This window comes from Trachemys scripta, chromosome 8 (genome assembly GCF_013100865.1).
Source record: "Trachemys scripta elegans isolate TJP31775 chromosome 8, CAS_Tse_1.0, whole genome shotgun sequence".
Taxonomy (NCBI): domain Eukaryota; kingdom Metazoa; phylum Chordata; order Testudines; family Emydidae; genus Trachemys; species Trachemys scripta.
The window spans coordinates 6,619,170-6,643,009 of record NC_048305.1 but is presented as its reverse complement, the minus strand read 5'-3'; the positions used below and the strand labels follow the sequence as shown (position 1 = coordinate 6,643,009).

Genomic DNA, 23,840 nt, shown 5'->3' with positions numbered 1-23,840 from the left:
GTGGGGCTGGCCCAGCCCTCTGTCCTTGTGAGGCGCACACAGTGGGATTGGACAGTTAACTGGGTGTGGGTCTCTCAGGTGAGGCCTCTCTTCTGCTCTTTCTGGGTATTAAAAATCCCTTGGGAATTTCCTTAAGAATAGGGCTTTGCCCCTGTGTCCTGAGCTGGGCCAAATTTTAACCCCCACTCTCCGTTTGCAACCCACTCTGCGCCGGTCAGCTACCACGCTGTACTCCAGAGGTGGCTGCATTTCAGTGGTGCCATGTGTAGTTGATCAAATGCTTTAGGATATTATTAATTACTATTATTTCTGATCCTGGCCAGTAACCTCTGCACAGCAGGATTCTGGGGTAACTTCTCCCCAGACTGCAAGGCCTCTGGCTCTGTACAGGGGCAGGACTGCAAACACCACAGGGTAGGAACTCATTTTCTCCCCAGGAGCCCTTCCCAGCCCTATTGCAAACAGGCTGGTCTGGAGTGTGTAGACAAAGCCAGCCCTGCTGCTGTCATTCCCCCATGAGACAGGAAATGAGAACCTCTTGGCTAAGCATCCTCACACTCTGGATAAAGAGGCCAAGCAAAATTAAATCCAAACCATGCATCTGTGGGAGACCAGAGCTTCCGATGGCTCCAGCCGGCAGCTGCGGAGCCCCGAGGTGATGGAAGGTGGGCGAAGGTCTGTGTCCCATGGAAGATAAGTTCACTTTCAACGGAGGAGCTGATGGAGGGACGTCTCAGTGAGATCCTGAGCCAGTCAGCCCATTTCATGGGGTATCCAAAGGTATCAGGCCTGTCCTGATGAGCTCCTGTCCCAAAAGCCCTATTGAGAAACATTCCCTCAGTTCCTTATCTTCACACGCTTTACCTGTGTGAACTCAGCAGCTGTGCAGATAGTGGTCTTTCATCTCCCTCTGGTGGACAGACTGTGGTATTGCAAGCGCGGGCTTTGAGGATCCATAATATAAGGAAGATGGCATGGTGTCACTGCCATTGTGACTGCACATGGCCTCCTGGTCCCAGGGGTGCTGGACCTAGGGGTGCTGGGGGTTCAGCAGCTCCCCTGGCTGGAAGTGGTGTCCATCAGATGCAGGGTTTACAGTTTGGTTCAATGGCTCTCAGCCCCCCGCTATTGTTCCAATGCCACTGTCTGGTCCTGTCTTGGATCCCTCTCACCGGTTCAAATCTCCTGCTCGGGGGACCTGCAGTCATTCCCGCAGAGGGATTTGAATTGCTGCTCCTGCAGCTTTTCCTGGCTGTGACGTTATATTATAGCACACTGCATCACACCCTACTCCCTGCTCTGCGAGATGGACCACCCCGAGATACGCACCTATGGCCTGGTCCTCACCCTTGCCTAAGGGCAGCATGTGGTGCATACAGAGGAGCCCCCGCCCCCAGGGCAAACTCCAGGCCCCTCATGTTGGATTGCAGACATGATAGGCAGGACCCTGGCCGTCAGACTCTGCTCGGTTGCCTTGGGCAGGGCAGTCAAAGGCCAAGGAACTTACACAGAATCTCCCAGCAGCTAAAACACCCGGTGCATCACTGGGGTCCCGCTGGCCACCAGAGCTCAAATTCTTGTTAAAATCTTTTGTAGCAGCCAGAAATCCCTTAGCCTCATCTGCGCTGAGGCTGCCAGCTCTCATGTGGGCACCCAGTGGCTAAGGACGGAAGTTCTGCCAGCTCCTAATGACTTTCTGTCGCTACCGATCAGGGGCAGATTTGCTCTAATGACCTAGATGTTGGAGGCTCCCTAGCTCATTCTGGAAATCCTGAGCCATCTACTCCTCCTAGGGAATGTGTCAAGAAAAACTACCACGCCCTCCCACCAAGTGTTTTCTGCAAATGCAGGAGCAGCTCCAGCAGAGGTGTGTGAGGAGGAGGAGCAGCAGGAGGGATGCAGCCCCAGCTGTAGGCATTCACAGAGGAAGCAGTAGGGGCACTGGGGCTGTAGTAAGGACACGGCCGCTCCAGCAGGCATACAGTTGGGAAGTCTCTTGCAGGGAAATCAATCTGGTGGAGCCCAACATCGGCTGGAGGTTTGTGTGCATCTGCCCTGCATAGCCCTTGTACCTCTTGGAAGGCCAAAGATGTTTGACAGGGTCTCTTTGAGGGACACAACTTACCATCAGTTTTTATCTTTAAAGCCCTACTTTGTGATGCCTGCTTATCAGATCAGGAGTGCATTACCTTGCTGACACTGGAAAATACAGTGAAACCTGCCTTAGCCATCCCACCTCCTCTAGGCAACCCCCGGTCTAAAGTGATGACTTTAAAGTAGTCCCCAGGTTTATCAATACACCCAGCCCATGAAGACCAGCTCCGCTAGGGGACTGATTTTTCTTGGCTTGATGGATGGTGGCATAAGACAGAGTTGACTTAAAGGGACACCATCAGCATGAGCGTTGCATTTCACTCCGAAAATTTTGTCCCTGTTAGTTATGACTAGCACCTAAGGAGACTATTGCTGAAAGAAATGAGTGTGTGGGGGGGAGGGAGAACAGGGAATGTGTCTCTATCCTTCAGCTGGTTTACTTTGCACATAGTCAGTTTCAATATTTCTCTCTATGCTACAGGGATGGGCACAGTACAAAACCTGAGATGGAGGCGCTTAACGGGAAAAACTGACCAAAGCCCTGATTCAGCAAAGCACTTAAATTAAATTAATGGAGATATCCTATCTCCTAGAACTGGAAGGGACCTTGAAAGGTCATCAAGTCCAGCCCCCTGCCTTCACTAGCAGGACCAAGTACTGATTTTGCCCCAGATCCCTAAGTGGCCTCTGCAAGGATTGAACTCACAACCCTGGGTTTAGCAGGCCAATACTCAAACCACTGAGCTATCCCTCCCCCCAAACTTTAACTTAAAAGGGAGCATTCACTTAAATGCTTTGCTGAATCGGGGCCTCGCCGAAAAAGAGATCTTTGTCAATATCACCAGGGAGAAGAAAAACCCTTTGGAAGGATTTTATTTTAGGAGGAAATAATCACAGCCAGTGGTGTTTAAAGGGAGGGAAATATATAAAAAAAAGAGTCAATCTCACATAAATAACTACAGTGCAGCAGATCGCCTCTCTTTCATTTACAATCCGGAAGAAGAAATAAAAAAAAGGAGAGCAAGTCACACTTAAGCTTTGGGCCAGGCACTTCCTTTTTGTTCTCTGCTTGTACAGCACCTGGCGCAGTGTTTTTCAAATGCGGCCACTGTGGCTGCGTGCGGCCACCAGGGAAAGTAGTGCCCCCTCCCTTCCTTGTTGCTCCTGGATGCACCACCTCGGTGTGGGTTGCTGAGGCCATGAGCAGGGTTTGGGCCCTGGAGTCAGCTGGGGCACAACGCAGTAGGAGCAGGCAGTGGGCGAGTTCCCCACCTTCCCAGAGGTGGTGGGGCTCAGCCTTTGGGCTTCAGCGCTGGGGTGGTGGGGCAGGAGGCTCTGTCCTTGGGGCTTTGAGTTCTGGCTGTGCGGCAGCAGGCCCTAGGCTCCAGCCACACGGCTTTGGGCTCTGTCCCTGGGCCCTGTTCTCCGGCCACAGGGCTTCAGGCTCCAGTCCCCCACTGCCTCCCCCGGCCACCCACCCCCATCTCCCCTGGCCTCCACTGTCTCCCCAACCCTTCCTTCAGGGTTTAATTTGTTCCCAGGCTTGCTAGGGGTAAGTCTGCTGTGAAACGTGATACTGGCATGTTTGTTAATGTCACATTTCCCAACAGACTTGCTAGCTAGCAATAAATAAATGACAATGATTTGGACGTATCTATGTGCATGTTTATTTGGTTTTCCTAAAGCTAATTAAGTCTTTTAGGGAAAAGGGTGAGTTGGTGGCCACACTCTGAGGCCACCAAAAGATTTATCCTGAGACCCTCTAGGATAATGGGGACTTTGTCCATGAATGAGACTCCAAGGGGTCTGGTAATCCAAATAATAAAGATTCCATCTCTCTCCCCTCTAACCTCAATCCCCGTCTCGACCCTCTGGACCCCCTGAAACAGACAGACAAAGTGGCAGCTCGTCTGAGTCACTGCAGGAGAAATCATCACTTTCCATGCTCAGAAGTTTGTAGCTATTTATTGCACTTGAAACACCAAGAATAAAACTGACAATTCCCCTCCCCCGCACCCCAAATCCCCCAAAAATATAGCATAAAATTTGAGCAGTGATCATTCTGTTCACAGCCACAGGTTCCAAAAAACGGTAACAAAGAATCCAACACGGACATGCCGCTTTACAGATCGGATTCACTTACAAAAGATACCACAAGGCTTAGAGTCCAACCACACTGAGTTACAATCAGGAGAGGACACACCGCAGCCTCTCGCTGGGGTTTTCATTTCTTACATTAAAAAGCTCCTTATTTTTTTTTTTATTATTTTGTTTTTTGCAGTCGTGTGAAATAAATATTTCCATAGAGATTTCCTGTATGTATATATCTATATATATATCTATGTATATCTCATTATATTTTTTAAACCACTGTTAACATTTTCCCTGCTTGTTCCAAAAATGTTACAAAAGCCCTAAAATTGTGCAACAGTTAGAAAAAAGTAACAACAATCCAAAAGAAACAAGTCAATAAACAACACCCCGCTTCCCTGGAACCCCCGCCCTCCCTCACTGGTGTCACGGTTACAAAAAGGGTGGATGGTTCACAGCCGTGCGAGAATTGAGGAGAAGGAAGGCAGCTCAGACGAGGGAGGAGAGCCAGGTGGGTTGTGGCCACCTGGGTCCCCTACGGCACTGAATGGGAGTGGGGACAGACAGCAGGTCCTTCGTTCCAGGCTCCATCCATGGCAAGGAAGGTGGTTTGGTTACACTTTATATTAAGGTTCCCTGTATCAATAGACTATGAAGTGTTAAAAGATGTTTTAATACAGGGTTCATCAATTGTGGAATCCAACCGGTAGCTTTTAAGCATCTATAACCTCTTCTGAGGAAGTGCCTACAACCTTCTGTGGCATCTGTTGCTCGTGTCTGTGATGCTTATGCTGGCTGCGGTCATTTGCTAACTCTCTATAAACAGTGTGTAAATACGTGACCACGTATTCTTTGCACTTCACCACTGCTGTTGTGTCTGTGAAGGGTTAATTGGGGCTCACACCAAGCGTGCTTACCTTCTGGGGATCCTGGCAAATCTCTTCCCCCGATCCCCAGCCCGGCAATCTGGGGGTGGATCCAAAGCTACTGGAATGTAGGCATATACCTCCAAAGAACTTCCTGAAAACCCAGCTTAGCCTGCCCAAGGGAATATGACCCCAACATGGCCATAAACACCAACAGATGTGTTTCTCTGGGCTAGAAACAAGGGTTAATCATGCTCCTGGGATGTCCGCAGGAGCGAACTGCATGGTCTTCTGAATCTCTGCTGTCCTCAGAGGAAAGCTACTCCTGGGGCACATGACAACATCAGGATTGTCTTAAAGACACAATATCACCATCCTCCACAGACCCTGTGGTCATGGTGCCCCACTGCAAACATCAGATATGGCGTTACCTCTATCTTCAACACCTGATCAATGGGAATTTGCATCAGCTGGACTGCCACAGTGCCACTGCAGAGCCATCCTGGAAACACCAGGATGGGCCGCCAGCCTACGCCTGCTGCTTGCTGACCTGTCCAGTTCCCTAGTGAAGCTACACTAGGCGATGGCCATGGTGGGTTTGGAGCCAGGGACCGGTTCTTTGCTCATCATACTGGGCAGAGTGATTGTCTTCTGCTGTAGAAAAGAGAGCCTGAAATGTCCTCCCAACAACCCACAGGGTAAATTACCAGCGAGGTGACTTTTTAACCATGGAGGTCCCCATAGAGCACAGAGCCTTCATACACGAGGCACAAGACGCACAGGGGTTTAATGCAGGCCATTTTCTTTCAGTGACATGGCAAGCTGCAAACCTAAGCTGCTCCGAAGACATCAGAAGACGTGCTAACATTAGTGCTGCTTATGGACAGGCAGGTTTACGCTGGACTGTGACATGATACCGTCACTGCATTGCACTTGTGTCTGAAATTGATGGGATGCTGTAGTGTTACAGCCTGCAGGACAGGGCTCAGGGGATCGGGTGTTTTCCACCCTTCAGAGCAGAGCTATCCATAGACGGGCGGCAATAAGGGAGGGAAGGGGCTAAAGTCGCCCGTCTCTTTCCAGCCTGAGGGTTGATGCAACAGCCAGGACATGAGAGATGCTGCTGCTGACAGCTTTCCGATGCTCAGAAGGGAATTGCCACCACCACCTCCTCCAGCCTACAAAGCAGAAACCACAGCAGCAAATGCTCTCACCGCAGCTGTTGCTTGTGGTCTCCTGTGACAGATGGGGAAGTAGGAGGGTGACTGAGTGTGGCTTGGCCCCGAGGACTGGGCTACCGCGGGGAGAGACGGTGCCCTTTGTTCTGGAAGCCAAAGAAGAGCCAGTCTACTGTGATGGAGGGTGCTTTGTCTCAGAGGAATTGGAGAGTTTGGGGAAGACCATGGAATCCAGGAGCCGACCGGGGATAAAGGAATTTTGATACGGCTGCGAAAGGAAGGCTGCAGCTTAGAACTGGGTCAATGTTTACTCAAAGACCTGCACGGAGACCGGTGCGAGGTGTCCGGGGCCAAGCTGGGGATGGAGACCAGGGCACCACAATCCGTTTGTGGGAGCAGAGCCCTAAAGTGCGGGTGCTAAAAGCAGACGTGGTAGGCAGGATGGGAAAGGCTGGACGCCTCTTCCTTGTCAGGATTCTCCTTTCCTGGAAGACGAAAAAGACCCAAAGCCCCAGCCTCTGCAGGGGACCGGCTTTACTTGGAAATGCTCAGGTGGCTTATTATTATTATGAAGAAAGTCTCGTGGGTGTTGTATGCCATCCAGCCAGCCCATGATAGAGGATGCGCCTTCCCCTGAGAAAGAGGTCCATGGGGAAACAGTCCAAAGAGGGACCACTCACTTCTAAGGAGTCAGGCCATCACCATGCTGGAAGCAAAGCCAAACTGGGTGCAGAAATGGGTGGCGCCTAGGTGGGTGTGGCTGTTCGGCCCTAGCAGCAGAGGTGAGTGTTACCATGGCACCCAATCAGCTTCATCCCTTCAAAGGAGGCTCTCCTATAGCGAAAGGAGAACATTTCTGCACAAAGGTGAACGTTCTTCTGCGCTCCTCTCCATGGTCTCAAAGGTATTTGTGTTCTAAGCCCGGCCTCCAGCACCCCCCTTCCCCTAGGGTGACCACAGAGCAAAGGTGAAAAATCAGGACACTTTTTGGGGGAGAGGGGATGGGTATAGTTGCGTATATACGACAAAGCCCCTAATATCAGGCGGTCTGGTCACCCTACCTCCCCCCGTCTGTCCAGTCCAGCTGCTCTTTACGGTCAGAACTCATCACGGGTGCAGTTCCACCATCAGTCGCAAAGGTAGAAGCTCTATGTGCAGGCCGGACTCAAACTACAGCCACCACGGGCGGAGTTACACTCGGGGGGCCGATTATGATGCTGGAACTCGACAGCACAGCCGCAGCCTTAATGGCTGATCCTGCAATTAAATCACGATCCGGCCAGCGCCCTGGGAATGTTCACAACATCCAAAATACTGCCGCTGCCCAGACGGCAGGGTGATTAATAGGTGGATGAGACACCTCATCGGAGTTGGCTTCACGGTAGGTTCTAGAGGAGCACAGTAAGCTGTGAAAAAGCCAACGCCCTCATTTAGACACAAATAGCTTTGGCACTAAGCAAACACAGGAAGAAAAAAACACTGTGAAAAAGCAACCCTAAAAGGCTGATCCTCTCTCCCCAGCATGAGAGTGCCTGTTTAAGAGAAGATTCTGGGCCAGATTCTCAGCCGGCGTGAGTCAGTGTCGCCCCCTTGTAAATCAGTATAGGTCCATTGAGTTTCATGGACCGACACTGATTTCCACCAGCAAAGAACCTGGCTGATACGTCCCTAAAAAGGCACACTCAACGCCCATTCACACAATGAGCTCACGATGGGGTCAGTGGAATCTCATAGAACATGCCTCCTAAAGCTTGTTAAATGCCCCGGCTGCTTGGATTTCTTCCCCTCACGTCCAACGCGAAAATATTTTCGCACTTCGCAAACATGGCTGTGTTTCAGCAGGCGGTCGGCCTGCTTTGATGGTGAGCTAAGCACTTGAAAACCACGGAAAAGGCAAAATACACCATTCAGAATTTACATTGAGAATACACTGTTGTTTTTTTTGTCCAAAACAAGCATTTTTGTTTGTTTGTTTCTAAATACACGCACCGTCTATAAAGTTAAACGTCATGCAAATGAAGAAAGTGCAGTTAGAAAGTCCCCGAGCAGCGCAAGTGCACTGCAGTAACTTCACATCAAAGAGTAAAGAAGTTGCAGTTGGAAAAAAGAGAACAGGAAATGGAAGGATTATCAAAAAATAACCAGATCACGCCTCTCATACCTCTACCAAAAATAGACGTTTTTCCAGCCCCTCCCGATGTCATGAGACTGACATAACGGTGGCACCGGAAGAACCACCGGATGGTTGTTTATCATTCAAGAAAATGCACAGGCTCAGAAATGACCCATGCCTGCTGTATTCCTGCCAGCCGGCTCAGATGTCCCTTGGAGATGACAACTCTCCTTGCAGAACCTGCAACTTCAGCCCAGAAATGCCTCACCGTCCAGTTGTCTCCATTCAAATGGGCACTTCTGACATTCAAACATTTCCATTGCAAATAGAAACGACCCCATTACCACAAGTCCCATGTGTCTTAAGGGGCTCAACGTGGTTCACAAGAAAACCAGCTATGGAACTTTCCCCACCCTGCCCTCTTGGGGCCACCTTCACTATGACCATCGCTTTGTTACCAAGCCACTCCCACATGTAAACAAAACAAAAACAACCTCCCAAAATCCAACAACTCCCCAAAAATTCCCACCCCCCAAAACGTTCAATATTTCTAGTTATTACATAAAGATCCAGCAAATACTCAAAATCAATTTACGAAATACACGGTAGGTTTCTTTTTCCTATAAAAAGGCATGCGCTCAAAGTAGAAGAGATAGCTAAAGGCTTGTTTGTTTCTTCGAAGCATAATCGGATTCCTCAAAGTTTTATTACTAAAGTTTACATTCGCCATCTTTGCTGGAAGGTGTCATGTGGTCAGTTTATTTTTCTCTCTCAAATGAACAGCCGGCTCTATTTCCTTAAGCACCAGTGTTGTCAATACTGTGAATTTCCTGAAGCTGATTAATGGGGAAGGGTTTTGGTTCCTGGTTTTGGGTGGCCTTTAAAAATGAAGAGAAAATTGAGTCTTGGAGGGCAGATTGAAAGAGCAATGTGGGGGCAAAGGGGTAGATTCAACACTAGATATTTGGAGCTGGTCTCTTAAATTGGCCGAGGGTAAAGAAGACCACCTGCAATGTATTGGATGATGGTGAAACAGTTCCTATCACTGAGTCAGGAATGGATAAATAATGCTTGCGGAAGAAGAGCCAGCTACCACACCCAACCTATAACCATGGCTATCACTGCTCTCTGCACAGAGAGCTGATCTCTCAACTTTAGTTGCACTTGGATACCTTATTGTGCCAATAAAGCACTTGAAATTGTTTTCTTAATCTCTCACTCTCTTTTCCCAGCATCTCTAAGCCCCGCTCCAAAGGGAGAAGGGAGAAAGAAAGGAAAATGTTCACATTTGACCAGCATGGTCAAAATTAGCGTGAGAATTCACTGGGCCTGCCCAGTCCAGTGAGTTCGCATGCTAATTGTCTGCTCAGCCATTTCCAGGAAGAGAAACAAAGGATATATTTTACTCACCCGTCACAATAAAACCCTACTCGCCCTAGAGTAGCAGGTGAGTAGGATATTGAAAGAGTTTAAGCAGATGTCCTTCAGCTGTCGCTGCAAAGAAGAACTGGGAGGGCAGGAACCCTGAGGGGGAGCGGTGTGGGGAACATGCCAAGGTCAAGGGCATCAGACTAGGTACCTAGACACCAATAAGGCAAACCCCATTGGTGCTGAGAGGAGGTGGCCCCAGACCTCGGTCAGCCCAAAGTAGCTTGAAACTCCCCTCAGGCTCCACCCTTCTGCCTTGGTCCCCGGAGACTCCCAGGCAGAGGTGAGGATGGAGGTGGAATAGGAGTCCTATCCCGTCCTATGAGAAACGCACTGATCCGTGAGGGAGGATGCGTGGGGATCTGTGAGTTCCGGAGAGGCGGCGGGTGCAGGCCTTCGCCTCAGACACGTTCGGTGTGTTGGCCACTTGTTTGTAATTGTCTTACCGCGGATGGTTTCATGCCGAAGCAGTGGGACCTGCGCACAGGTCCTGACAGAGCTTGCTGTGCTCAAAGGTGACAGTATGGGGAGAGAGAGAGAGAGAGAGAGAAGTCAATTTGAAGCTCGTTCGGGCCTGGTTGTCCTTTGTTTGTTTTTGGTGAGGAGCCAGGTGGGCAGGAGGAATTCCAGCAAGAGCCAAGCAGTAGATCCAGCAGCCAAGTTCCATAGGTGAAGGAGGGGGGTGGGTATTCCCTTCGCAGTGAGGCAGTGACAAACCTGGCCCGAGTGGCCAACGCTTCAGCTGGAAAACACAAGGTGGGGGGGGGGGAGACTTTTCATTCCGTTTGTCCTTCAGAAGGGCCTCATGGGCATGTCTCTTGTGTCCGCCTCTGCCCTGCCCTTTCGCAGGAGCTAACCAGCGACCCCGCCCCGGATCAGACACCTCACCTGGGTTTGATTTTTCCCGCAGCCGCTCACTGGGCCACATTGACTCCAATTGTGCTAACGGAGAATCCAGCCCATGCACATGATCGGGAGGGGACGCAGTGCCTGCATCTCCCAGCAGAGAGAGGACATGAGACACTTGACTGCCGTGGGAGTTTGCAAGGGCCGGGCACCATCAGGATCAGGCCCTAAGGCTCGTGACTGGGTCATGCACAGAATCCAGACAGAATTTTATCCCATTTCCTAGCTGGATGTTCCTGCCCCTCCTCCCAGATGCCCCCTCCCGCTCCAATGCAGAATGGATCTAGCAGGCAGAAGCCACAAGCTGGATGTGGAAAAAGAGCGTAGCAGGCTGGAGGGGGAAAAAAGCATGAGGCATTTAACAAGAATGCAGGGCCAGGCCAGAGAACGCTTCCAAACCTGCAGTCACAGGGAGACCCTGGGTCACGCTACAGTGCGGCGGGGGGTGGAGTGTGAGCTGCGTGGTGCTGCCAGAGCTCTGTGCTCAGAACCAGAGTCCCCTGGGTAGTCAGGAAGTCTCCTCCCCACCCCCATCACAGCTCCGCCCAGGGCAGGGGCAGGTTCTCCACACCTCCCTTGATCAGCAGGGGGGACTGCTAGCTTTTCCCCTAACTCTCTCCACAGACACACATTGCAGTTCTGGACCTATTCCTCTTCCCCGTCCCACCCCACTCCAGCCAGCATGGCACAGGAGTTGGGGGCAGATCACACACTGTACCTGGGACCTGGCTGGAGAACCCGACTGAATGGCTCAGCGCGGGGGTGGCGGGAAAATTGGCCTGAATTAGCCTCGACACTATCTAGGATAAAATTACACGGGTGTCAGTCCTAGTGCTGCAAGGTACGAGCTGATCCCCAGCTGGGGCCAGGACAATCCCCGAGGCAGAGCTCTGCACAGCGAGGTGCATTCTGTGAAGCCTATTAAGCTTCTCTAGAGCATAAGGCGTCAGCCACTGTTAGAGACAAGGACCCAGAATGACTCTTGGTCCATTCAGTTCCCTCAGTGGGGCCTCTATCCCTTCACCCCTACTCTCCTCTGCCATTCTAGTCTCCGTGCCTGACGAACAGGAGTCACTGGCCGGTGGAAACGGCCACGGTTTCTCATTGGCTTACTGCGGTAGAACGGAAGGTGCTCCAGATCTGTGGAAGTGAACGATTTGCCATTTGCCATCCCGGCGGTGCCAGATGCGGGTCTCCTCAGACTGGGCAGTGCGTGGGATGCCGCCTGCATCGACGTACTGTGTGATGCGGATATAGGCGATGCAGGCCGACTCATCTCCCATCAGGTGGATGTGCGGGTTCAGGATGGTGGTGTGCACTGGCTTGCTGTTCCTGGACCACACTGGACATGGGGGAAGGCAGGTGGAGTTACACAGAGGCAGGGGTCCTGTGTGCACCCAACTCTTCCTATGTGAGTGGGGAATCTCCTCTCTCCTTGACTAACCACCACAGGCTGTAGCCATACGGAAAGGGGAGATACTTTAGCAAGCAGACTTCCTACTGGAGCCATGCAGCATGGGATCGTTTCTGCATCAACACAGCTTGGGGTACATCTACACTACAGGGGGGAGTCGATTTAAGATACGCAAATTCAGCTACGTGAATAGCGTAGCTGAATTCGACGTATTGCAGCCGACTTACTCCGTTGTGAGGACGGCGGCAAAATCGACTTCTGCCGCTTTTTGTCGGCGGCGCTTACTCCCACCTCCGCTGGTGGAGTTAGAGCGCCGATTCGGGGATCGATTGTCGCGTCCCAATGGGACGCGATAAATCGATCCCCGAGAGGTCGATTTCTACCCGCCGATTCAGGCGGGTAGTATAGACCAGACCTTGGACGGGGAAGGGGTTGCTCTATAAAACATTTACTAACCAAAACACCATTCCACGAGCCAGCCGATCCCCAGTTCAAATTATTGAACAGATTTGATTTGCTTCCCACCTAGATCTTTTGGGATGGCCAGGAGACTCCGAGGAGATCCAGAGACGCCCCAGCCCAGCCACCCAGCTCTTCCAAGCGACATCAAAGCATATCAACATGAGAGGTCAACAGCCTCTTGGGCGGAAAGAAGCTGCTTACAGTTTTCAAAGTAGAATCGATGGAACTCCAGTCCTTCCACCAGGTTCCCCAAGGCCTCGGGCTCAAAGGCAGTCATTCCAGGATCACACATCTTCCTGAGGAAGCCAAAGCCCAGAGAGAGGGGGGAGATTATCTCGTTGTTTCAAACTGGAAGGTCTCCGGGAATGTGGCTACATAACAATACATTCATCCCAGCTCTGGGGTCTCTTCTGGAATATAGAGTAAAACATCCCCTCTCTCTGTCCCAGCTCTCTCTCACTTCACCTAAGATTTGCTCCTGCTAAGAATGACAGTTCTCTGACAGGAGGAACAACGTACCCCACTGTTTGCTCAGCCTGGCCCAAGGGCTACACAGATGCATGCACCACCTAGCAACCTTTTAAAAGACATAGTTAAAGATCCCCAAATATTCCTCTGGATTATCTTCACATTTCCAGGATGGGAGTTAACGGCAGGAGCTGCTGGAATAAAGCACCAAGAACTTTAGGGAGAGACAAGCCCTGTGTCTCATAGTGTTAGCATCAGCATCCCTGGCATAACTGTACAGAAAAGCAACAGGGCAATATGCCAGTCACAATTCATCCCTGTGCAATGGACATAAAATGTTACCTGGGAGATAGCTTGCAGCTGACAGCAAAACCAAGCAGGGGGAAGCTCCATCATGTAGATGGGCCCAAGTCAGATCCATTTACTCAAATCCCCCTGAGCTGCAAAGGGTTCAGATAAAGGGGGCCAGATCTGCATTCTGAATTTGCAGAATAACAAGGTTTTGCAACATCCAAAGTACTTGTACTGAAGCTGCTAGGTGGCCCCTCCGCCTGGACCCGAGCTGCCTTTTGCACATCCCCCTTAATGAGGTATAGAAGGACTTAGCTGAAAAATCGTGTGCTCTGAGCTAATCCCAAGAATTCAGGGCGAGGATTACGGTACTCCACCACCACGTGGAATTGGGTCTTTGCGATACACTACCTAAGCGTTTGCAGAGCTAGAATAGGCTTCTGACCTCTTTTCTGAGATAAAATAAAACCCGAATAAAAACCTAACCCTGCTCCATACCAATAAACCCCTGCTCTTGGTCTCTGCGGCAGGAACGGCGATCTGTGTGAGCTCAGCAGTCACTCTTAAATAGGCTTTGGACACAGGAGTTTGTAGGCAGGAATGTCTTTGAGTAGTACTTTGGTCAGCTAGTAGAAACTTGCTATGTTTTAAAGTACCACATGGCAATTCCAAGTAATAATGTGTGGAAAGAACATTCCTCCCTCCATCATAAATCACAATTACAATTATTCATCCTGTAGCAATCCATAAAATGCACCCACCCATTATAATGAGGGGACAGCGGCATGGTCCAGTGGTTTGGGTTGAGTATGGGATGGGGAAATCAGATCTCCTGAATTCCAGGCCCAGCTCTGACGCTGACCCTCTGGAGTCTTGAACTAGCTCCTTACTTTTTCTGGGCCTCACCATCTTAGCAACCTGACATTTTCCAATGGATGGCCACATAAACCAACCTACTCCTTTTTCACAGCCGAGAGCACTTGGCAGTGGTGTGGCTAACTGCACCGCACTTAGCTAGCGGAGCCAAACTCCCCCTCTCCCCGTTATACAGTCAGAACCCACCCCAGATACACTCACGTGTAGGACTCAAAGTCTCCATTGCTTATTGCTTCGATCAGTTGCTCTGTTACTTTAATAATTTCTTGTTTTCGTACTGTTGGTTTAAAAAAAAAAAAAAGCACAAATGTTGAGGTCCCCCATGAGAAAAAGGGCATCCCCATTCACCCATTCACTTGAGAAAACTTGTCGGTGGAGAGGGGCCCAGAGGATGGAAAGTGGGGATTCCTGCCTGGATGGATGGGAGCAGGAAAGGGCCTGGAAACAATGAGATAGAAAAGTTCTAACCATAGCAAGTGAGGAAGCTCCTTCAGAATCAGGGACACTTACAGGAATTATTTATGTTCATCTCTTTTTACAAAAACTAAAGGGTTTTGTAAAAACCTGTGGTATAAAATGGTGGCATGGAGTCTTGAGTGACCTCAGCATCACCATCTGGCCAGTACATCTCCATCAGTTTAACCATCTCTAAGCAACTGAACTTTGCTGGACTCTCCCAAGACTTTTTATCCTTCTCACTAGCCGGAATGCCGTGCTGCATACTTCTAGCCAAACACTAGGGTGGCTGGATCCAGCTAACAGATCCCTCATCTGGTGGCTGGGTGTCCATCCTGCTTGTGATCACAGCTGAGGCTTAAATTGGGATCATCCTACTCTGTGGGTGGCACTTCTACCACGCGAGCCAAAAAACACCTCTTGCCTCTGCCCAAGGTAGGAGGAGGTGCACTAAACTAGCCTTGCCTGGAGAAAAGGGTTCTCCTTGCATGTCTCAGAAGGAATTTCTGACCTTGGAATCCCACCTGCCTCCATCCATTGCCCACAGAAAATGCCAGGAGAAAACCAGCAAATGTCACTCTCAGCAGGGGCCAGGCTGATGTTTTGCGTCTCCACGCCTGTTCCCAGCTGGATCTGGGTTAAGTCTAACCCTGCTTGGGATGAGTCCAGTGATACTCGCTGGCACTTCCGAAGGAGTCTGTCATAACTACCCCCGGTGCTTATTAATGAAGTCCAAGTCAGATGCAGACCAGAAGTCTGTGTGACTCACAACGTAGAGTTAATTTTTTATTACACCAAAGGGGGAAGAGAGAGAGAGAAGGTCATTAATAAAAATAAATATCTAGCCCTGGGCCTTTCTTGCATGCTCGGCCTGAAGTGTTTCCACCCTTTGAAATGTTAATTTCCATCCCCTGTCTTGGGAATTGTTCCCTGTGAGGACGAATTTTCAATTAACTTTAATGTCAGGCCAGAGTCCACATCACTTGCTGTTGGGTTCACTTCATTGGGGAGACTTTACAAATTAGCGCTGAACAATTATTCCCCAGGCTATTCTTGGCAAGCTGGCCCTGACGGGCAGGAGGGAGGTATTTCCTCCCTAGGCTCTTCCCAAAGGCTGATTAACTTTTCAGACTGTCTCCAGCGGCAGTGTCAGAAGGGACAGGCACGAAAAAGAGCTAAGCGGGGAGGGCGGCACTTGCAGAGTGGGGCAAGGGCTCGCTGAGCTCAAGCACTTGCAAAGACTGGGAAGATCCCTGGGGAAGTGGTGGGATGGATTCTGGCAGGGTCAGACTAATGCAAGGGCTAATCGTATATCGCCGCATAAAGAACAGCCTGTTGCGGTGACGTTCTGGAGTAAAACACTGTGCATTAGAGAGGGATCAAAACTGAGGCCAGTCATCTGCCTCTTCTACAGTGATCCCTTGGGCGCACAGATAAAACGGGCCAAATTTCTCCCTAGTGTAAGCCCAATATGTTCACAGAGACTTGGATATCCTAGTAATAACAACACCTAACTCTGATTTAGCGCTTTTCATCTTGAAGCACTTTCAGTATCATTATCCCCATATTACAGATTGGAAAACTGAGGCACAACTGAGTTTATACTGTATGGACAGTAACTGTGTCTGACTTGGGAGGGTCCAGCGACAAGGGTAGGATCCCTGCACCTCTCTCCCTGACGCCTGGAGGCCACTCACTGTACCTTTGGTGTCTTCATCTTCAATGGTGGTGTTAGTGCTCTCCGAAGACTCCTGAGCAAAGAACAGAAAGGAGAGAGGAAACGTAAGACCCACTCTACGCTGTTTGTTAGAAGGCTCCTGTGCGCTCAGCAATCCGTCACCCAGGTTCTACCCAACTCTGCAAACGGACCGAAACCAGGTAAAACACCAGCTGACCGAGCCAGCCAACAACCACCACTCTAGCTTAGTAACTGCAGTGCCCTCCCTGACTTTCAAACCTTGTAGCCAAAGAGAACGGGGCTGGTGTCTGTAGGAGTGGACGTGCCTTTCCTGCAACCATCTACAGTGACATACAAAGGGCGGATCTGGGGGGGAGGGGTGTCAAAGGTTCCTAGGACTGCAGCCGGAAAGGGCAGGGAGAGGCTGTGCAGGGGTGAAAGACATGTTGACTGTACAATCGGAAAAGAAATGTACAAATTAACAAAGAGAGGTAACTGCGATGAGAGAGCGAAGGGACTGTGCAGGAGTGAGAGAGACCACATGGACTGCATAATAGGGAGAGAAATGGACAATAAAACAGAGAGGGCTTCCGAGACCCACATGGACTACCAAAGGCTGAGACAAACCGCCGAGCGAGACACAGATTTGCACGGAGAGGCGCCGGGGCCGCTGAACCCATCCACTCTCCAAATTTCCCAGGAAAGGTGAGTCTGCTCGCTGAGCTAGAGGAACCATTCCACTAGCTCATCCCAGTCAAGGCGTGTTTATGTATTACCCATAATCCACTGGTGCGGGCTGGCAAGGGCTGCTATTGGTGTATGATTCCCGTGATCGTACAGTTCCAGCAGAGCCACGTAAGGTGTTTTTTCAAGGCTCTTTGGACTGATGCGGCCTGCAGACAGGAGGACTGGGAGAAATGCGTGATAACCTGCCAGCAGGAAGCACAGCTGGCTTCCCGCCGGCCTTGGGCACCACCAACCCTGTTCAAGGGATCTGGGGGTGATACTGCTTTGAAAATGTTCCCTCCAACCCTAGTGTCCCCTGTTCCCTACCCCCCGTGTCAAAGGTAAGCGCCAAGAACGGGGTAGGCTGGCACATGTTGAGAGGCCCAGCATTAGCGGCATTGAGGAAGACGAAGGACACTCACCATTAACTGAACGCTGGAACTGGACTTTCTTTTCTGGAAAAACAAGGAGAAGAGATGGGACAGGGAGAGACACAGAGTGAGAAAGGCAGAGAGCAGCACATGGGAGACAGCAGCTCCTGAGCCGCCCTTCACAGTCCTTTTGCAGGGGGGAATTTGGGGGTAAATTTGGCACTCCAAGTGAGAAACCGATGCCACTAGCTAAGGTGAAACACAGTGCAGCCAATGCTATGCGAGCTCCCCAACACAGCTCCACCAATGCCTCTCAGCCCTGATCTGCCGCAACATCGGCTACTCCAATTCTGGATCCGTGCACAGCTCTGCCTGTGCAACTCGGTCCTAGCCTTGCTAGTCCAAAACTGAGCCTCTCCGAGCAATGACAACCAATCATGCCAAATTGTGCAGTGTGGACAAACATCCACTAGGAACTAGCACGAGACCACCAAACTCGTTCTACTTGTGACTATACAAGGATCTGAAACCAGGGGAGATGCTAGTATTCTAATCCTCTTCACCAACTAAATTTCCCTCTACCCTGATCCTGCATGTGAGCAAGTGGTGGTTATAAACACTGGAATTGCTCAGTTGCAGGTCCTCTATGGAGTAATTTTTACATCCAGGAGTGTGCTACAGAGTGCTTCTTGAACAAACCAAGTCAAAGTGTCCTGGGTATAATTCTAGCACCTAGACTATCTCCTTAAAACATAGCTGAGTTCCTCAAAAGAGAAGACCCTATGTATATACTTTGACTCCTACCCAAGAATGCTCTGGACTCCTTGGAGAAAAAGACCCCTGGAACAGATTCCTGCCTATTACCCCAAAATACTGCTGGGCACCTCCTGCAGATTCTTGGCTTATGCACCCAGCTTCTTTTCACCTTCTGCTGGTTTGGAGACTTCTTCAAAGAGATGGGCAAGATGACCTACCACCTTTTCTCTATCTCTAACTTCTAGGATGTACAGCAGGGTTATCAATTCTCTAAGAACACATTCCACTTTGACTTCCATGATGCTAGGAGATGGTAGTGAAGATGGCAGGAACTGGGAATTCCCACAACAGTAAAGGCCAATGCAAAACACATCAGCTGCCATGCCAAGATAACAGGCTTGGTGCTGGCACATTGAATTAGGCATAGACATACCTCCCACTGCCAACGGGGCGGTGGGCAAAAGCTATGCATGCCCCTTGTGAGATAAAGCTCAGTATCCCATCACGATGGGCTGTGTTATAAAGAGCCCTCCAAGTCCACTAATGCTCATTACCACTTGTTCCTCCCTTTGCACCCTAAATGAGTGCAGCCATTTCATGAGGTTCCATCCTACATTAGCACAGCTACCACCACCCTGCTGGCATCACGGGATGTCCTAAATTCGTCTCCCGGCACATATATACATCCTCAAACACGACGGACGGCTAGATGGTGGCAACCGCTGTATTTAGGGTGAAACCTGATGAGAAAGCCTAGTGACAGCTACCTTGATTCAGGACATAGGAAGATGCCAGGAGGGTCAAGAGCTTTCACTAACTCAGTATGGGAGACGAGGCAGTCAGGGTAGAAATTTCAGACGGAACATGATGCAACACAAAGCAGTGACCGCATTAATTTAGGACGTACAGTAACAGGATGCAACATGGGGCAGTGACTTCATTAATTTAGGACGTAACAGGATGGGACATGGGGCAGTGATTGCATTCATTTACAATGTAACAGGATGTGACACCACACAGGGCAGTGAATGTATTGTATCCTCCAGGAAAAGGAGGACCAAAATGGCCTCCATGCATTGTGGGTAGGGAAATTCTGGCCGTGTGAAAACTGTTTCATGGGAAAAGAACCTCTGGGGGTTGCAGGTTTCCAAACCCACAGAGCTACACTGCTGGATGTCTGCACTAGCAGGACAGGGGGTAGCAGAAGTCCGAGGAACCCTGCTTCCCAACTATTTGCAAGATAACGTGAGGGCTGCATTAACTCAGGGATGAGACAGTAACTCAGGAATGGTGGATCTGCTACCTGGGACCAGTGTGCTGTCATGGGACGGTGAACCCAATGGGTTCCCCCAAAGGAGGACACAACCCATCCAGCATCATACCAGACCACATGGCCTGAGTTACAATGATGTCCCTCAAAGAGACCATGGAGTTTTCAAGACACTGTCCCACTTTTACAGCTAAGTTAAAACCACAAACCAAAGAAATGAACACATCCAGCACGTGCCCTGATTTCTGCAGATTGCCCACAGTCTGTCACGCCAGCTTCGCCCCGGGGCATGTCCGGCTGCCAGCCTGAACATTCCACTCCTCTGTGCCCCGGAGGCTGCTGGGATGGAAGCCATGCCCCTGGGTGAGAACGGTGCCTCTGGGCTGGCCCGGGCAGCAAGGTGTGGGGAATGGTGCTACTGAACGGTCCGTTGGGAAAGAACTAACACCTCTGTTGTTTCAGCAGGAGCTCTTCCTCTGCCCTGCCTCCCACGAAGGTAGCACTTCTCCCATCTTCCCATCAAGTTGTATCATGGCACGGGGGCAGGGAGGAGAGGCTTCCAGCCACCTACCCAGGCTGTCCCTCCTTGGTGCCCAGAAAACGCAGTCATGGCAATCCAAAATCATCCAGAACTCTGCCCCAGGTTCACACGCTCTCCAGAGCTGGGTGATAACAGGCCCATGAGACAAGGTTCAGAACTGAAGGATACAAACCTAAGTGACTGATGTGGTACTGGAAATCTAAACCCTTCCATCTTGATGGTTCCGAAGATTGTTTTCCTAACAATCTACCTACAGTTACCCTGGTGCTCTGCTGCATACGCAGGACCGTGTTCACCCTCGTGGCCACCACAAAACCAACACGAAGAACCTTTATCAAAGCGGTTTCCCACCAGCACAGCCACCTTTGTGAAGTGACAGGTCTAATTCAACACTACCCCTTAGGGTTGGCTAAGGCCCTTTGTTTTCAGTTTTTACTGATTTTTACCAAAACATTCCCAGCTTTTACAAACGCCATTATTTTGTAATTATTTTACCACTTTTCACCCAAATTTTGGACCACTCAAGTATATGAAATTACTGATTACGTTAAGCAAATCCAATGCATTACATTATGCAGATGTGTTTATGTTAATAAAAAGTTAGTCTAAGGGTAAATGTGAGGCTGTCTGTTGAGTAAGGGAATGTAGTGGAAGATTCACACACGCATGTTAATATGTGTATACACTGTTAAGATACAATTCATGAAATAAACCACAGCATTAAACTGCTTTTACTTTCAATGCTCTTACTTTTCTCTATTTGTTGCTTTACATCTGTCCCCCCATCCCCCAATATTAACCCCGATATTTACCCAGAAAACGTTAACGTTATTTTTTGAACCAATTTTCATCTGTTTTCAAATGTTTTGTAATAAAACACCAATAAATTCCCAGCAAGTTTTAAACAAACTAAAACCCGAACACGAAGGGCCTTGCCGATGGGCAATCCAACCGAGGAATGCCGCTATACAGGCTTCCCGGTCCATCGCTCTCTCTTTCCATAGCTTTAGAAAGCATCTTTCAGTTTGTCTTACCTGTCCCCCAACCCCTTGCACTGCATCAGCAATGCCTGTGGGGGGGGGGGATTATTTCCCCTGGTGACATTCCTCTGGCAGTGCCAGGATAGCAGAGGAGAGGCACAGGTTGACAGGTGCCCATGGTACGATCATGGCTCTCCTGGTCTGGGGCCTTACTGTGTCACACCCCACCAGACTAGTGTGCAGGATGTTAACAGAGCGAGTTCTGACCTAGGGCACCCCTCCATGTGTTGTGCGGGATCTTCACGTTGCAGCATTACCTCCTGATGGCAGCAGACCAAGACAAAATATTCCTTGGCCTGCAGGTGAATCTCAGGAGTTAGGGGGAGAGGCTGGCAGCAGAGGTAGAATGAGCTGAGCTCATATTCAGCATTTCTGTGGTTATAAATGCTATTAACATTGCAGGCGTGGCCTCCTCCAACAGTACCAGAGTGGTAGGAAGCAATTCATTGCCAGAGCTCCTTAGCCCATCCAGCAACTGGGTCACGGGGGGAGGAAGGCCGGCCTGATTCTCCGACCCTCCCAGAATCCTGGGGCCCTGCACAGCTCGTAAGTTAAGCCCCAGAGAGAGGAGGTCCCCATGGCGTCTGATCCCAAGCCCTGGTGAAATCAGTGGAAAGACTCCCAATGACTTCAAGAGATTTTGGACCCCCCTCCCACCCCACCCCACGTGACGGACCATCATATGGGGAGAAAATGGACCGTTGTGATGGATGGGCCTCTTTGGCTGCCCTGCCACAGTCTGTCCTGAGCCTGCAGGCCCGGGCATCAGGCAGAGAGGCCTTCCCACAGATCACACGCCCTCCTCTGGGGAGGAAGGATGATGACGCGCCTCCCCCTCCCCCCTACACACACACCAGAGGCCATTAGAACAGGTGATTAATGGAGAGAGCTGATTTCCACTGGGCTCTCACCCCAGGAGACTGCCCGGCTCTGGAGGCGGGATTGAGCTCGGTAGGTACCACATGCACACGGGGCCCCGTCGCTCACCCTGATGTGGCAGAAGAAACAAAGACCTGGATGGTCCATACTCTTTTTAAGGTAAAATGGGATTTGTTCTTATTATTTCTAACTCTTGAATTTGGGGCTGGAGGGGGAGGGGATGGGCGGGCTCACCCTGCTGCCCCCTTCTCCCCCCTGGCCCAGTGCCACCCGCTGGGGAAGCGAGAGGAATGGGATTGGCAGGCTGTGAAACTCTCTGCAGAGACCTGGCTCATGCTGCTCATTTATTCATTTGAACACAGGCAGCTCCTTCCAGGTCCTTGTGCTCAGCCTCCCTTGGGTGACCCTGAATTTGCATGGGCTCTCCTGCTAACGAGCGGGGGAGATTCTGGGATGCCTCCGCTTTGAATTACTGCTGCTCGCCCGAACCCTCGGTTCTCCCCACCAGGCATAAATTGCAAGCCTGGCTTTCCCCTTCCCCTCTTCCTTTCCTGATCCCTTCTCTCCCCCGCCCCCCCATTCGACTCCTCTCCTTTCCCCATCCCTCCTGCCCCCACGGGGAGAGAGTGGGGGGCATGTGGAGAGGGCTGCCGGCAGCTGAGCAGCAGTAAAATCCTCAGGAGGAAGTTAATTTCTGCGTTCTCCTCACATCACCTTCCTGCTGGGGTGTCGGAAGAGTGCATTATTCAAACAGGAGCCTCTGCATCCATCTTCTCCGCTCTCCCATCTGCAAGCTGCCAAGCTTTTCCCTAGAGAGCTTTGCACATTTTACAGTTTTTCCCCTTTTGCTCTTGTTGCAGCTCTGCCAACTGCGGGGGATGGGGGAGGAAGGGCCCTCTGACCTAAGGACAAGGGGATGGTGGCCAAGGAGCCGGGCCAGCAAGGCATGGCTACCAACTTCACTTTCAAAAAGAGGAAGGCCACGGCGGGACCCTCAGCAGAGCCGAATCCACTGCAGCCCCAAGGAATGGCCCCCGGGGCGCTGTACCGGCCGGGAGGGAGCGCTTACCTTCACGCCGTCATTCTTCTTGTTGCCTCCGCTTTTCCCTCCTGCGGAGACAAGGTAGGAGGTTAGCAGGGCCAGGCAAGGCGCCAAGGCCAACAGAGTGAGGATCAGCAGCATAAGGGAGGATGGAGTCAAACAAAAGGGGCGAGGAGGGGGGGGGTCAGGAGTCCTTCCGGATTGGTGCGCTCCAGACCCAGGGCAGAACAGCCCCAGGTGCAGCCTCTCTCCACAGCCCCTTGAGCTGCGAGGTGAACACCTCAACTCCAGCCCTTCCTTCTCCTGCACAGAGACGGAGGCCCTGGCCACTTCTCTCGACGTCAAGCCAGCTCCGCGGAGGAACCTGGGCAACAGGCAGTGTTGGAAATAGCAGAGGCCTGGGCAGAGGGAGAGGTCTCTGGGCAGTTTTCTTCCTGCCGGGACTCAAGGGTCATGCAGCAGTGTGGCCGGTGAGGATCCAGTGTCCTCCACAGCAGTGCATGAGCCTCAGTCCAGCCCCAGGGCTTCCCTTCCTGCCTTTGTCTTGGGGAGCTGAGTATGAAGCTAGAAGCAGTGTGCCGTGGCACTGCCTGCCTGCCTCTCTCTCTAATTTTAGCCCCATGCTGCCGGGGTCATGTGCTACGATTCCCTCGACCTGACAGCTGCAGCCCACATTTTGACGATGATGAAAAGCAGACGGCCTCCCTTGAGCCCACCTATCACCGCAGGCCCCATCCCCCCAGGGCCGCTCCGGCGCTCTCCCAGCTCGCCGCCCTTGGCAAACAGATAATGAACTTCCAGCAGCCGCCTGCCCACGCGGAAGGGTCAGATGAGCGTGCTGGGGGGATGAGACCCTGGTGAATTCCTGGGCAGAAATCGGGAAGGGAAGTGACT

At 51.0% G+C, this 23,840-nt stretch overlaps 1 protein-coding gene across 2 annotated transcripts in view; it reads right to left on the bottom strand.

Moving 5' to 3' along the window:
- Window positions 1–8,142: 8,142 nt before the first annotated feature.
- Window positions 8,143–23,840, bottom strand: part of CAMK2A (calcium/calmodulin dependent protein kinase II alpha) — a 73,038-nt gene continuing 57,340 nt past the window's right edge. Inside the window, exons 13-19 of one of the 2 annotated variants that reach the window (XM_034778366.1) lie at window positions 22,974–23,014; window positions 17,470–17,502; window positions 16,346–16,394; window positions 14,389–14,464; window positions 12,754–12,848; window positions 11,790–12,018; window positions 8,143–10,512 (exon numbers count right to left, since the gene is read on the bottom strand). In XM_034778366.1, the coding sequence (XP_034634257.1) occupies window positions 10,509–10,512; window positions 11,790–12,018; window positions 12,754–12,848; window positions 14,389–14,464; window positions 16,346–16,394; window positions 17,470–17,502; window positions 22,974–23,014 (527 nt within the window). In that variant the 3' untranslated portion in view covers window positions 8,143–10,508. The remainder of the gene's footprint in view (window positions 10,513–11,789; window positions 12,019–12,753; window positions 12,849–14,388; window positions 14,465–16,345; window positions 16,395–17,469; window positions 17,503–22,973; window positions 23,015–23,840) is intronic. The other variant, XM_034778367.1, reaches the window with a different exon arrangement.